The sequence below is a fragment of the Arachis ipaensis genome, chromosome B1, assembly GCF_059453495.1.
Source record: "Arachis ipaensis isolate K30076 ecotype BB chromosome B1, ASM5945349v1, whole genome shotgun sequence".
NCBI classification, from domain to species: domain Eukaryota; kingdom Viridiplantae; phylum Streptophyta; class Magnoliopsida; order Fabales; family Fabaceae; genus Arachis; species Arachis ipaensis.
The window spans coordinates 104,380,540-104,396,592 of NC_142436.1; the positions used below are offsets into that span (position 1 = coordinate 104,380,540).

At 35.3% G+C, this 16,053-nt stretch overlaps 1 protein-coding gene across 1 annotated transcript; it reads left to right on the forward strand.

Moving 5' to 3' along the window:
- The first annotated feature begins 258 nt into the window (after window positions 1-258).
- On the forward strand, window positions 259-3,523 carry LOC107632047 (short-chain dehydrogenase TIC 32 B, chloroplastic-like). The gene is made up of 7 exons (XM_016335687.3): window positions 259-439; window positions 963-1,194; window positions 1,286-1,365; window positions 2,428-2,581; window positions 2,669-2,747; window positions 2,886-2,973; window positions 3,060-3,523. Exons 1-7 carry the CDS (start codon window positions 313-315, stop codon window positions 3,287-3,289), a joined length of 990 nt encoding a protein of 329 aa, XP_016191173.1. The 5' UTR covers window positions 259-312; the 3' UTR covers window positions 3,290-3,523.
- The last annotated feature ends 12,530 nt before the right edge of the window (window positions 3,524-16,053 follow it).

The following is a 16,053-nucleotide window of genomic DNA, read 5'->3' on the forward strand; positions in this document are numbered from 1 at the left end:
AATAATTTAAAATTATTTTATTTAATATTTATTAATTATTTTTAAAATAATTATATATAAAATTATAAATATTATATTAAATAAGATAATTTTAATTATTGTGTCCGAAAAAGCAGGGGCAAATTAAAAAGGGTGGTTAATTGGAGAAAAGGAGTGAGATTAGGCGAAGGAGTAAATGGTAATTGCAAAGGAGACCGTATCTGCTGTGTGGGCGTGTGTGTACGCATATAAATGCATATAGTTTATGGTGAGATAGATAAGAGAGATTGAGAAAAGAAGAGAGAAGAGAAGAATCAAAGGAAAGAAAGGATAATGAAGGCAACAGTAAGGTACTTAGCTGGAATAGCAGGGCCAAGTGGTTTTGGCTCTAACTCTACCGCTGAACAAGTCACTCTTCAACATCATTCTTCCTCTTGCAATCTAACCGCTCTCATCACTGGTAATTATATATAATCAAATCTTGCATTCTATCATATCATCTTTATACATGCAAACCCATATTATTATTTTTATTCTCTAGCTATATGTATAGTTTAAGAACCAATAAGTTTAGTTCAATTTGCATGATGAAAAGAGTGGTTTTGATGAAAATTTCTTTCTTGATCTTGAAGGTGGGGGCGTACATAGTTTGATTTAGTGCAGAGATTTTGTTTGGCACGTGCACTTAATGTGGTGGTGTTTCTTTTTGGCTTCATCAATATCTGCTGCTTGTCTCTTTTGTACATTCTTCTCTTTTTTTATTGGTTTAGACAATATCACATTCAATCTACGTACAAAACAAAAATCATTAATATTATTATTACTTTCTCATCCTTCAAATTGTTCACTACTCAATCACACTAAATTAAACTATTCAATTCCCTACTATCATTTATATATTGATTTACTCTTAATTAATCAAGAATTGATCAAGCCCAAGATTATTGTGTATTAATATAATAATAATAATTAATTAATTGAAGGAGCAAGTTCTGGAATTGGAGCTGAAACGGCAAGGGTGTTAGCAAAGAGAGGAGTGAAAGTAGTTATTGCAGCGAGAGACTTAAAGAAAGCAAAAGATGTGATAGAGAATATTCGAAAAGAGACACCAAATGCTGAGGTTATTCTATTGGAGATTGATCTTAGCTCTTTTGCTTCTATTCAGAGATTTTGTTCCGAATTTTTAGCTTTGGAACTTCCCCTCAATATTCTCATGTATGCAATTTTTTCTCTCTCTTTTTTCTTTTATTCTTGTTCCTCCCTATTAAAATTCTATATTCAGGATAAAATGAATTTTGTTTTGCAGAAATAATGCAGGAATATTCTCCCCAAATCTTGAGTTCTCTGAAGATAAATTTGAAATGACATTTGCTACAAATTACTTAGGTACATTTTTTAATATGTATATATAATTGCATTTTTCAATGATCGAGTATATTAAAAAATAGAGATACACTAATACGTTCAATTAACAATATTTTTTTAAAATTTGCAAGACTCAAATTAAGTAAACTCGGTAAGGATCTTAGTCCCTACTCCACAAAAAAAAAAAAAAAAAGAAAAAAGAATATGAATTTGGATAAGCAAAAAGAAATGTATTGACTATTGACTAAAAATAAACTTTTAAATAAAATTCAAATTCTCGTGAAATTAATTATTGTTCTGAAAAATTAGAAAATACCAATTGACAAACAAAAGAAAACATACTTATAAAAAATTAATTTTTTGAATGATTATTTTCCAATACACTTAATTAATGATTGTAATAGTTTTCTATTGTCAAACTGCTATAGTATAATTTATTTCATATAAAGAACATATTTAACAAAATTGTGCTAATATATTTTATGAAGTAATGTATTTAATTATTTTGTAAAAATGGGCTATCAAATATCCTTGTTATTAGTCAATCTAATCTCCTATCTTCATTAATAATCAGTAGACACCTCTTAATTAGCTGAGAAAAGTTGATATCATATGAGGAAAAATGACAAGCAACATCTAACATGTTTATATGCTTAAAGCCTTCTAAAATAAGAAAAGGAGCAATATAGTCAACAATCCTTTTTTATGCAGGACCACCATTTTATGATGGGGCAAGCTTTGATAATACTTTAGCCTTCATTTTTAATAAACAAATATATCAATCACCGAGCAAGAGCATGCGCCATTTTTTGATTGATTCCAAGACGAAAGCAAACTATATGGCCCATTCCTATAATGTAATACCGCTATTGATGATGTTTTGTTGTTCTTCTTATCTGAACCAAAGAATCGAAGATTGACCAACAAAAAGAGACGGGGAAAAGAAAAATAAAGAACAAACAGAAAAGGAGACATGATTAGAGGACACAACAAATAAAATACAACAAAATTCAAGATGGACCGTAAAGAAAAAGCAAAAGTCACATAATTTATTTGTTTACTATTTTCCAACTTTAATTGCAGGACATTTTTTGTTAACGAAGATGCTATTAGAGAAATTGATAGATACAGCAAAGAAGACAGGCATTGAAGGAAGAATAATAAACGTTTCCTCTGTCATCCATAGCTGGGTGAACAGAGGCTGTTTTCGCTTCAATGACATACTCGCCGGAAAAAAGTACCACCATCACTTGCTTCTTATTTGCTAAATTTTCAAAATCATGGATACTAACCATTGTAATTCTCTTCCCCATAATAAATGCAGCTATAATGGCACACGCGCATATGCTCAGTCAAAATTGGCTAGCATTCTACATGTGAAGGAAATGGCTAGACAGCTCAAGGTTAGAATGACATCATAATAACACTTAAACTCTGCTTCTAGCACTTCTATTTTGTGGTGAATGTTGATCATTATGCTACAAAGGTTAAAACTTTGCATGTCCCGTTTAAATATTCTTGGAATTTGTGTGACGATGCAGGCACGGAATGCTAGAGTAACTATCAATGCAGTTCATCCAGGAATCGTGAAGACAGGGATTATTAGAGCTCATAAGGGCTTAATTACGGGTAAGAACAAACGCTAATTATTTTGGCATCGGTATAGTTGTTTCACACTTTGATCTAGTTACTCAACGTTCACAACTTCCTTGCAGATTCCATATTTTTCATCGCATCCAAATTACTGAAATCAAAATCACAGGGTGCGGCAACCACATGTTATGTTGCTCTAAGTTCCCAAGCAGAAGGAGTGAGTGGGAAATATTTCACAGATTGCAATGAATGTAACTGCTCAAGTCTTGCAAGCAATGAATTCGAAGCACGAAAGCTATGGAACAACACACATGCCTTGCTTCACAAGCGACTCCGTCAAGCAGCAACTTGAAGCAATTGTTCACCCTTTCTCTGGACCTAGTAGCCTGGAGTCTACACATCATGTATAGCAGCCATTAGAGACCTTTCAAAGGCAGCCAAAAAGACATCACAATGAAGGAGCTTTAGAATAATATAATCTCCTTCTGTATGTATCTCTATAATCATTCATTGTACAAATAAAATAGAACAGAACATAAATCCTGTCCTACTCAGTATAAATAAAATGTTAGTTGACCTACTAAAATATGGGAATGTAGGCTACACTACACAATAATCAATAAATATTACCACCGTAGAGACCTCAGAGAGAAATTAAGTGAGAAAATATAAAATGAGAAGATACCACATCCAACCGAACACTTTAAGATAATAAATTGATGGGTCTTTCATTTTATAAACTCCTCACTCTTTCTTGTTTTCTTTGATGTCAGACTAACTTCATACACTCTTCACATTTGAAACATTAACAACCAGCACCTTGAATATTTCTAATCGATGATTTTAAGATAATAATAAAGGGTTCCTTCGATGTACAATGTTCTTCCAAATTTGGGTTTTAAGGATGCATAGACGAGTGCAGCCGTTTCAAGAATAGAGTACACTTTATGTGTCTGGCAATCATAATCACTAGGTCTCACATGGTAATCTTACAGCAACTTTCACACGCAAAAGCTTGATACATAACGGTTAACAAAAAGAAAATTCACGCAAAAGGGTAGCAAAAAGAAAAAAAAAACAAAAAAAGTGATTTCCATCACGTACAATGCTTCATTTACAAAGACAATACAAGATATTGGTACCATCATGACTGATATCAAGAGAGGGAGAGTGGGATAAGAAAAGCAATTTCCACAGAAGGAACACGGCTTTTCAGAAAATCTACATTAAATTTCCTGCTTTCCAATATATAATAAGATACGATACCCATTTTCTGGAGATCTTTGATCTACTATATACAGACATCGAGAAGGTAAATAAGTCTGAAATGTCAATCTGTTAGCTCTTAGCAACGTTAACCATAAGTCATGCCTATAAGAGCACTACAGCAAACTCAGCGCGCATCACAAAATGAGGAGGCAAGCATCCTCCATATTCATTTCATGGCCTGCATATACGGATATACCACAGCGTTAACTGACATATTCAGAGACATACTAGAACAATACAGTTTTCTAATGTAGAAAAGTTGCCATTAAAATGAATTTCTCATTAAACAATGACAGAAGTCCAGCCCCCCCCTCCCCAATTTTACCCCAGGATAGGTGGGAAGTGGGAGGGGATGCAACATTGCCGAACTGAAGAATGGTAAAGATATAACCTCAAACACATTGCGGCAGCATGTGTCTACATGCTTGCAATTGACAATACCAAATTCTGAAGACTTCTTTTCTGTGCTGGGAAACCACCTTTGTTGAGAAGAGTTATATTTAAAGTTATAATCTACTTGATTCTCATTATTCGTTTTGGCTTAGTACTTATTAGGGTTTAGGGTTTTAGGGTTTATTTTGTTTTTTAATGTATTTGAAAAATTTCTAATAGTAAAAATAAAATCACTAGAAAAGAAACATTTTTTTGAGAAGTTACAATTTACATCTTTTTTTAAAGATTTTTTCCTTGAAAGAAAAAATATTTTTCACATAATAAATGAATAAAAAATTACTTTTATCTTATTTTATCCAAACATAATTGATAGATAAAAGGATTTTTTACATGAGATATCCAGATATAAAATTACTTGTACTTTTGTAAAAGATCATTTTCGAGAATGGCGCCCAAACAACAAAATAAAAATGAAAACTAGTTAATGTTTTCTATTTTAGGCCATTGAATATGAAAATAGAGTCATAGTCATAGTCATACTGCTCTACTTTAATTAGGCTGAAATTTTTTAACTGGGACCATTTTACCTATTTATCCATTGATAAATGAATCAAATATACAACAACAATACTTTATCTCATTAGATAGTATCGACTATATGGATCAAGCGATGTCATGTCTAGTAATTTATTATGTAAAAGAAATTTTTGAAAATTGATACAAACACAACTAATTACATCATACCTTCAAACGAGAAGACATTGATGTAGAACCCGGAGATAGAATTCCATGGGGGCGGGAACCTTCCCCCGTTCTCCGTTTTCGTTTAAAAAATTGCCCCATTTCCGTCACAGGTTCGCATTTATTTTTTTTCTTTGGAGGAGGCGATACCCATGTCTGTAGATATTAAACTTTAAAAAATAAAAAAAGCTCAATTATAATAAAATTTCATACAATTCAACCAAAATATATCAAATCAAACCTAATTCAAACACATTCAACATTACTAAATATAATTCAACATTATTCAACTAAATCTCTAACATACAAAAGGTTCCGAGTGTTACCTGAAACGTTGACTTGGGCCTAGACGTGAGGTCCAGACTCCTTGTGAGGCAGCACCCGACTTGTCCTTGCACAGAGGTGCCGCCGTCCGAGTTCCTCGTGAGGAGGTGGGGGTGGTACCTGTAAGAGACTCCGATGTTTAATTTAGCAAGGGCTTTAAGCAGGATTTTAGTAGAATAGAACACGATTATACCCGAAGGGCATCAGTGTATTTATAGCAGGGTTATTTACCACCTTTATTGGAGTAGTTCCACCTTTAGTGATGGATAACTGTTCCTTTTATCTTGAAAGTTTGTTAGTATTTATCTTTTAGTGGAGATAGAGATAGCTGGAGAGATTCGGGGAGACAGTTACTTACTTAGATAGGTATAAGGTGCCCCTTTTTTATCGTGTCCGACCTCTTTAAAGAGATCAGGTATGCGATAGAGGTCACTGCCTTAGGTGGGCCTTTCATTCTTATTGGGCCTGACTTTTGTGTTTTGGACCAAGGTACGAACGGTGCCCCTCAAGCATTTTATGGATTTTGTTACGACGTCGAGAACACCGCCTTCAAGAAGTCGGGTACTCGACATGTTTTAAAATTTTGAATGTTGCCTCTTTTAAATGAGGGGTGAGCGTTACACAACAATTCCCTTGGGATCCACGCACGTCTTTAAAGAGGGGTGTGAAATGACTTTTTTGTCCCTTCTCTCTTATAAAATACTTTGCGCTCTTCCTCTTCTACTTTTCTCATTTTCGAAACACTTCCCTTACTCCCCTTATTGTGAAGACTCCTTTAATTCCTTTCTTTTTTTGGTTCACAAATGCTTTTAGTTTTTCTACAAGATTTTCTTTATCTTGATTTGTTCAAAAAGAGTGCTTGAAGAGGATCATCCGTGACTTTGCTATTTTACGTGCCTTTCCATTCTTCGATCTTCATCAAGGTTAGTGTTTTGTTATGAGCTTTCGTTTGTTGTCTTGACTATTTTGTGTTTGTCGAGATTGTTCTGAATGGTATTTGAAAATAATTGGGAATGTACATTGATGATGGGAGTTTTTCGATTTTGTCTTGTCACAAAACCTTTTTTCGAAACAGTTTTGAACAGTTTTGTTGTTTGAACCGTGCTTCTGGAGGTTTTAGGGACTGTAGCCATTTGTGGCTGTTGAATGTGTTTGTGTTGCCCCTAATGGTTTCGCTGCTGTTGGCGTAGGAGAGATGCCATTTTTATTGGTTTTGAAAAGATGTTTTCAAATTGTGTTTTACTTGTAGTTTCTTTTGCCCGATTTCTTGTACTGGTGTCCGAGCTCTTTAGTGAGGATTTGTTTAATTTTTATTTGTAGGTGTAGTTTTTATGTCTCGGTCTGTCATTCACGACATGTCAACAAAATTTTTCCTTCCCTTCTAAATTGGGTAGATTTCTCTGTCCTTTTTGCTGTTCCCATAGTTGATAAAGAGTACGCTGAGGTATTCTGTAGACACCATAGGCTATGTGAGAGTAGGAAAGATGAAAGAAATTATGAAATAATTGTGGCTAATCCTGAGAAGAGGATTTTCTTTCCTCCTTTAGAGAATTTGGAATTCCCCCTTTTTTATGCCTACAAGTGCTTTTTACAAAGTTAGGCATTAGACTCCCTTTTACTGATTTTGAGACAAATATCCTTTGGACTTGCAATGTTTCTCCCAGCTTCACCCGAATTTGTGGCCCTTTTTGAAAATCTACCATCTCTTATGTCGGAAGCTCGATGTCCGACCTTCTCTCAAGGTCTTCTTTCACCTTTTTGTTTTGACCAAACTCGGGTTGTCGAAAAGGGATTTTTCTTGGCTTTCTTTGCGCCATTCAGGGTAAAAAGATTTTTTCCATCTTTGATGAATCTTTCTATGACTTTAAGAATTAGTTTTTTTCAAAATCCGAGCTATTGAGGACGTCTGACCTTTTCTTCTTGGATGAGAACAACGAGCCCGGCTTCCCTTTATATTGAGAAGAAAAGCCGGTAATAGCTAGGTATGGGGTAGAGCAACTAGATGATCTTGAAAAACATGTAGTGGATGTGTTCCAAGAGTGTTGGGGTCGGTCTCCTTACTTGGATACGAAAAGGTTCTTAGGAGACCCCGATCAACTCCAGTCTGAATAGGTAGGTTTCTGACCTTTAGCTCTAGGACTGTTAGTTGTGATTTGTTGACTTAAGGTGGTTGATAAACCCCATTTTTAGGGTTTATCTTGTGTTGAATTTAGAGGATTTTATCATCTTTTCCCACATTTATTCAATGAAATAGCATGATTTTGTAAATTCTCCTTTAATTGTGCTTAAGAGTGAAAACATGCTTTTTAGGTCTTAAAATAGCTGAATTTAATTCACCTTGATTCCATTAGATGCCTTGATATGTTTGTTAAGTGATTTCAGATTTAGGAGGCAAAGATTGGATTGAGGAAATGAAGAAAAAGCATGTAGAAATGGAGAACTCATGAAGAAATGAAGGAATCACAAAGCTGTCAAGCCTGACCTCTTTGCACTTTATCGATCATAACTTGAGTTACAGAGGTCCAAATGATGCGGTTTCAGTTGCATTGGAAAGCTAACATCTGGGGCTTCAAAATGATATAAGATTTGCTATGGTTTCCTGGCGTTTAGGGACACGCACGTGCACTGTACGTGTACGCGTCGATGTTGCACGTGACCCACTAAAGTGCAACTCATGGCCAGTGATTTTTGAAGTATTTTGGGCCCAATTCAACTCATTTCTGATGCTATTTAACCCAAGGATTGAAGAGGGAATGGGGAAATTAGTTACCAATTAGTTTTAGTTTTAGTTTTGGGAGGGAAAGTTAGTTTTCTAGAGAGAGAAGCTCTCTCTTCTCTCTAGAATTAGGATTAGGTTAGATCTAGATTAGAATTTCTTAGATCTAGATTAATTTTATGCTTTGATTTACCTTTCCTTTATCAATTCTTGTCCCTCTACTTCTCCTCTCTCTAGTTTTGTATTTCAATTCTTGTAATTCTCTACTTTTATGTTGATGCACTTTTGTTCTTCTATTTTCTCTTTAATGCAATTCATGTTTTGATTTCCTTTATTGTTGATTTGTTTTGTTGTTGTTTAATTCCTTGCAATTGAGTAGTGTAGATTTACTTTTCTTGCAATTTTACTATGCTTTCCTTTTATGCCTTCCAAGTGTTTGTCAAAATGCTTGGTTAGATTCTAATATAGATTTTTCCCCTCTTGGCTTTGGTAGAGTAATTAGTGACTCTTGAGTTATCTAATTCCTTTGTTGATTGATAATTAGAAGTTGCTAATTGACTTGAATGCCACTAAAGCTAGTCTTTCATCATAATTAGGCTAGGACTTGTGGAATCAAGTTAATTCATCCACTTGACTTTCTTTCATAGTTAGAGGTTAACTAAGTGGGAGCAATGGATAATTCTTATCACAATTGATAAGGATAGCTAGGATAGGACTTCTAGTTCTCATACCTTGCCAAGAACTTTTCTAGTTGTTAGTTTATTTCTTTTGCAATTTACAATTCTTGTTTCTTATCTCAAAAACCCCAAACATACCTCATAACGAATAACAAAAATACTTTATTGCAATTCCTAGGGAGAATGACCCGAGGTTCCAATACTTCGGTTTATAATTTTAGGGGTTTGTTTTAGTGACAAACAATCTTTTGTATGAAAGGATTATTGTTTGGTTTAGAAACTATACTTGCAACGAGAATTCATTTGTGAAATTCTATACCATCGAAAATCCATTCATCAAAATAGCGCCGTTGTCGGGGAATTGTAATGGTGTTATTTTATTGGTTATTGTATATATGTGAATATTGTGAATAACTTGATTTTTGGATTGCTTGTTAGTTTTTGCTAGTTTTACGGCTTTGATTCATTGTTTCTTGTTAGCTTTTGTTTCTTGTTTTCCCTTTCCATTATGAATTCTCACTTTGGCTATGAGTGTGATTACAACTATGTTGTAGGAGATGAAAGTTACAACGAAGATATGCATCAAGGATGGGGTAACCAAAGGTGGGAGGAGCCATATGCATATGATCAATCCTCATGGCAACAACCCCCACCAATACACTATGAAGAAGAGCCATTCTATGATGCATATCAATCCAATGGCTATGGTGAATCTCCTTGTGATTTTCAAGAACCACCACCATATGCCTATGAACCATATCCTCAACATAGCCCTCAACCATACTCACAAGCCTCTTTTCACCAAACACCTTCACTTGACCCTAATCCTTATCCACCATACCAACCACATTTTGAACCATATGAGCTACACATAGAACCACCCGAATTCCAATGTAATTACTTCCAAGACACACCACCTCCATATCCTTATCAAGAAGAACCACCTTCCTACCATGAACCCTTTCTCCAAAATAATGAACTCTCCTATCCACCCTAATCTCTAATGGATGAAACCCTTGGTGTTCTTCTTCAAGGGCAAGATGAAATGAAAAGGGATGTGCAACAATTTGTGGCTACCTTGACCGAGGTAGTAAGCCAATTAGCCTCCCAATGCTTGAATATTTAAGGAACTCCTATAGCTACATGTGAAGAATCCAAGGAAGAGCACAGCATGAAGGAGAGATTGGAAACCCCCGGTAAAGAAGGAGGAATGCTACGTGGTGTTAGAACAATTGGAGAAGCCTATGATTATAGAAGAAAAGGAAGAAGTGGTTGTAGACTTAGGAGATGCGGAACCTCCATGGGAAGCTAAAATCATAGAAGATTCTTCCAAGGAGGTTGAACTTGTTATTGAGGAGGAATGTGCACAACCTCCAAAATAATTTTTAAATGAAGACTTGGAGGGAATGAAGCAAGAATTGAGTTCCCTTGGTGATGAAGATCATGCATCCGACCTTCTTGGTGGTGGATCCTTTGAGCTTGAAGAACCTTCTCCCAATGAGATAGGAAGCAATGTGGAGGTAGATTTTTCTAATCCTCCCATTTATGATTTGAGTGATGGAGAAGAGTTGGATGAAATTCATGAATAAAGGATCGAAATTAATGAAGTTTGTGAAAAGGTGGAAGTGATCAAGGAAAAACACAAGGGAGTAGGACTTGCAAGGACATTGGAAATACCTCTCCCCAAGCCATCACCATACATTCTTTCATTCAAGTGGGTAACCTCCTTATACTTAAGCTTTATTTTTCCCCTTGAATATGGTTTGCTTTAGACGGATGGTCAACTTAGAAATATTTGTGGCTTTAAGAGAAAAAGGGAGATGGTTAATAGTTGGCATTGTAAATCAAGGTTCATTATGGTGACACGTTCAAAGCTTAATAGCAAGAGTTGGTATAGAGCTAGATTGTTTGGGTCTAGGAGAATGTTTGGTCACTTTATTGAGAATTCTAAGGTCATGCCACCCAATTGGACTCATGAGGATCAATTAGAAGATGGGTGTCAAAACAAAGTGTGGGATCCCAGATCGCACAAGGAGAATCAATCTTGGGAGCCCATGGTTTGTAAAGAACTCCATCAAGGCTTGGAGTTATTATCCTTAAAGAATAGAGCTTATTGGAGACTCAAGCATTGGTGGATATTCAAGGATAGATTCAAGCGCAAGCCACCTTGAAAGGACTCCCCATAAGTCCAACTTAAGGACAATAAAAAAAGTGCTAGGTGGGAGACACCCCACCATGGTAAACTCTTTTTATTTTTCTCTTTTGTAAATATTGGTAGAATAGGTTTGATTTCATGTTTTGTTTTGTTTGTTGAGTTTATTTGGTAGTTTAGTATTTTAAATAAGGTTTTATGGTGTTTTGGTAGCTGTTTGGAGGTTTGAAAGGCTTGGTTTGGTGTAAGAACTTGGAAAAATTTTGAAAAAATAGAGCACCAACCCACGCGTACGCGTCATGCACGCGTACGCGTGACCCAAGCATTTTCGACCATCCACTGCACGCGTGCATGGCACGTCCGCGTGGTTGCAAAAATTCCATCCCCAACCAAACCCGAGAGTTACGCTTGCACTGTGCGAACATTATGCCTAAGGCACAAACTAACCCACGCGTGCGCATCCATGAGCCTGAATGCGCAATGCACGCGCACGCGCCCATGGCCCGCGCGCGTCGATTGCGCCGCCTGCATCCCTGGTACATTTTCCAGAGAGTTAGGTAAACTCTAGGCTGACACTGTGCCCTGCGCCTAACCTAACCCACGCGTCCGCACACCTGGCGCGTACGTGTCCTTCTGCTAATCTGCGCACCGACGCGTGGACGTGCATGACGCGTCCGCGTCGGCAAAAAAAAAAAAAGAAAAAAAGAGTTTTTTTAATCTTCTATTTTCTTTTGTTTATTGCATTTGCATACTTTTATTCTTTGCATTTCAATTTTATTTTTATAGCATGTTTTCATTTTTTTTCCTAAGTTTCTCATTTTAATAATGGTGTTGAACTTTCCTACTCAATTGTTGAGACTCTCTTGTATTATTTTGGTGCTTTGTGACTTGTAGCATTAATTGTAATGTTTGTTCTACACACGAGATTAATGCTTTAGTCCTTCCTAACTCATTATTCTTTATTTTTTTGCCTCATTATCATTGAGTTAGGATGGGACCAAATGCTCTCATGCTTCTCACTAATCTTGTTTGTGTCAATTCTTATTTGATCTTGATGCTCAATATGCTTTTCATGCTTTGGCTTTACTCTTGCATCAAGCTTAATGATATGACTTAGCTTACATTGTTTTCTCACTCACATGTTGTAGCTACCATGTAGTAGAGAACTTTACTCTTATTTGGCATTAGCCCCCGCCTATGTTCTGTTTGCTTTGATATCTTTATTATAGGCTTAATTTTCTTTTTTTTTCTCTCCTTTTAGGTTGGCCACCAAAAAAAGAAAAAAGGAAAAGTTTCTAAATGGGGTTTATCAACAAGTCATCTGCTTAATCTTTTGATGGAACTCATCAGTTGTAGCAACCCATCCACCTTACTCTCCTTTGCATGCACCGAGGACAGTGCAATCTTCAAGTGTGGGGAGGTCGTCTGACTGATCTCCATGGGTAACAATTTCCTTTCTCAATACCAGTGTTAGATTAGTTGTTGCATTGCATGATAGGTTGCATGCTAGTTAGAATTTGTACATACTTTGCCACTTCTTTTATGATTAGGACTACTTGGTTAGGGTGATAATTTTGTTTCCAAGAAGCTGTTTTAGGGAACCCTACCAATTTGGAAAAAAATTTGTTGAACTTGCTTGAAAGAATTTATTTTGGAACATGGTTTTTGAGCTAAGAACACAAGTGACGAACTGGTTTTTCTATCGGTAAAGAAATATAAAAATATGATCGCGTTGTAAGTATAGCTTCTAAACCAACAGAAAATCCTTTCGTACAAATGTTTTGGTTGTCACGAGTAACAAACCCCTTTAAAATTGATAACCGAAGTATTTAAACCTCGGGTCGTCTTTTCAAGGAACTACAGGGAGGTGTTCTTATTATTGGTTATGAGTTTTGTAAATTGGGGGTTTTGAAAGTAAGGGACAAGTAATTTAAATGACAAGTAAAATAAATAAATAACTGAAAAATAAATTCTTGGCAAGGTATGAAAATTAGAAGTCCTATCCTAGTTATCCTTATCAATGGTGATGAGAATTATATTTTGCTCCCCACTAAGTCAACCTCTAACTATGAAGGTCAGTCAAGTGGATAAATCAATTTAACACCTAAAGTCCTAGTCAACTCCTAAGGAAAGACTAGAGTTATAGGAATTTAAATCAATCAGCAAAGATAACAATTGTCAATCACGATGAGTTTGACAACTCAAGAGTTACCAATTAATCAACCAAAGCCAAAAGGGAAAAATCTAAATTATTTATATAAATAAAGGAAAGCAATCATAATTCTGAAATACCTCAAATTGCATTAAATAGGATATTCAAATCTAACATGAAAAGGGTCATAAGCCAATTTGGCAACATAAGTCAAATACAAATAAAGCAATAGAATAAATAAAAGTAGAAGAGAACATAAATTAAAGGAACATTGAACCTGTGACTGAAGATGAATTGAACTAAACTAATAGAAATTCTAAAATCCTAAATCCTAAGAGAGAGAGGAGAGAATCTATCTCTCTAAAAACTACATCTAAATTATGAAAAGTGAATAATTGTCGACCTCCTTTTGAATGGATGCATTCCCCCACTTTATAACCCCTAATCTGTGCTTTATGTACTTGGATCTGGGCTAAAAAGGGTTTCAGAAATTGCTGGGAGCGTTTTATGCAGTTTCTGGTGCGTGGCGTCTGTCACGCGTCCGCGTGGGTCATGCGGTCGCGTCATCTGGAGTTTTCCTTATCATGCGTTCGCTTCGGTCATGCGTACGCGTCATCTATGTTCTGCTCAAGGCACGCGTCCGCGTCAGTCACGCGTTCGCGTCACTGCCTTTTCGCGCTAGGCATGCGGCCGCATCATCCATGCGTTCACGTCGTTGCCATTTTCTTCAAAAATTCCATTTTGTGCTTTCCTTCCATTTTTGTATGTTTCCTTTCCTTCCTTTAAATCATTCCTGCCTTAGGAGATCTGAAAATACTCAACACACAAATCACGGCATCGAATGGTAATAAAAGGTAATTAAAATAATTATTTTTAAAGCATAGGAAACATGTTTTTCACATATATCACATAATAAGGAAGGGAAAGTAAAACCATGCAATTTCACATGAATAAGTGGGTGAAGGGTTGAATAAATCACTTGAATTGAGCACAAAATATATCATAAAATATGGGTTTATCAACCTCCCCACACTTAAACAATAGCATGTCCTCATGCTAAATCCAAGATAAAGAGTAAGGTAAGGTTAAAGTGGTGGAATCTCATGCAATGTAATCTATTCTAAATGCAAATACCTAAATGAATCATGCAATTTTAATTGTTATTCACTTGTATATAAAGCTTACATATAGTTAAATTAATTTATATTCTCAAGAAATCATATATGCATAGCCAAACCTTAGATAATGTTAAAGCACTTTTACAATTGAGATGGGTAAAAATATTTCACAAACTTGCAAGACAATTAACAATTTAAGCAGAGATATATGGTGATGAGCTATTGAACCCTCACTAGATTTTGTGTTTACTCTCTAGTCACTCAGTGTTTATTGGGTTAATCACTCTATTCTTTTTCTATCCTTACTTTCTATAACTTTGTTCTTCATCTAACCAATCAACAATTATAGAATACAGATATACAAAAATCATGAGGTCTTTTTCAAGGTTGTAATGGGGCCAAGGTAAAGGTGAAGGCATATGTATAAGGCTAAGTGAGCTAATAAGCGAATCCTTGATTAGTCTAAGATCTCACCTAACATACATACTTTATAAATCAAATTCTCTTAACCTATTTGCCCAAAATTTCCCTCTTTGTATTGCAAACTCATGTATTAATTTTAATTTTGTCCCATGTGCATTGATTCTTTTTATTTTGTATTTGGGGAATTTTTGTATCCCCTTATTTAAATACTGGAAAACTTTTTTTGTTAATCAATGCACATGGTAATTCAATTGTTTTGATTTCACATGAGCATGCTTCCCAAATTTTTTTATTTTGAAACATCTTATTATTATTATTATTTTAAATTCCTACTTTGTTTCTATCATCCCATGTTCCTATAAAGTTCCCCACACTTAAATAATACACAATTTCTATCTTAAGCTAACCAAGGATTCAACTTGGAATTTTTATTTTGTTTTTCTGCTTAAGGCTAGTAATGTGGTTTATAGAGCAAGAGGGGATTAAAAAGCTCGAAGGGGGCTAACAAGGGTGATGCACAAGGTAGGCTAATTTGGGATAAGTGAGGAAAAATTCAAATGACGGCCTCAATCACTTCTTGGTATGTATCTATATTCTATAATTGGACATATAGATTAAAACAAAGTAAAGAACATCAGAATGAAAAAGAAGGGTAAAACACATAGGAATAAAATTTATGGTTTGAATGTAACCATACAATTAAGCTCAAGACTCACAGGCTGTGTGTTCTCTAGCTCAAAAATCATATATCAGTTATACATGTCATGCAAGTAAAAACTAAGAGTTCCCATTATTCTCAATGTAAATCTTAGGGTGGTCCTTAAAATCTTAGTGTTGTTTGATAAACCTCTATTTCATGGTTTATCTTGTGCTCATTTGAGTGGTTTTTATCAACTCTTTACCCACTTATTCATACTATTTGCATGGTTTTACATTTGCCTTCCTAATTATGTACTTTGATTGAAAACATGCTTCTTTGGACTTATAATTTCTAATATTAATCCTCTCTTATTACCATTAGATGCCTTGATATGTGTGTTAAGTGATTTCAGAGATTATAGGGCAGGAATGGCTCAGAGGATGGAAAGGAAGCATGCAAAAGTGGAAGGAATATAAGAAGTTGAAGGAAATGCTAAGCTGTCCAGCTTGAC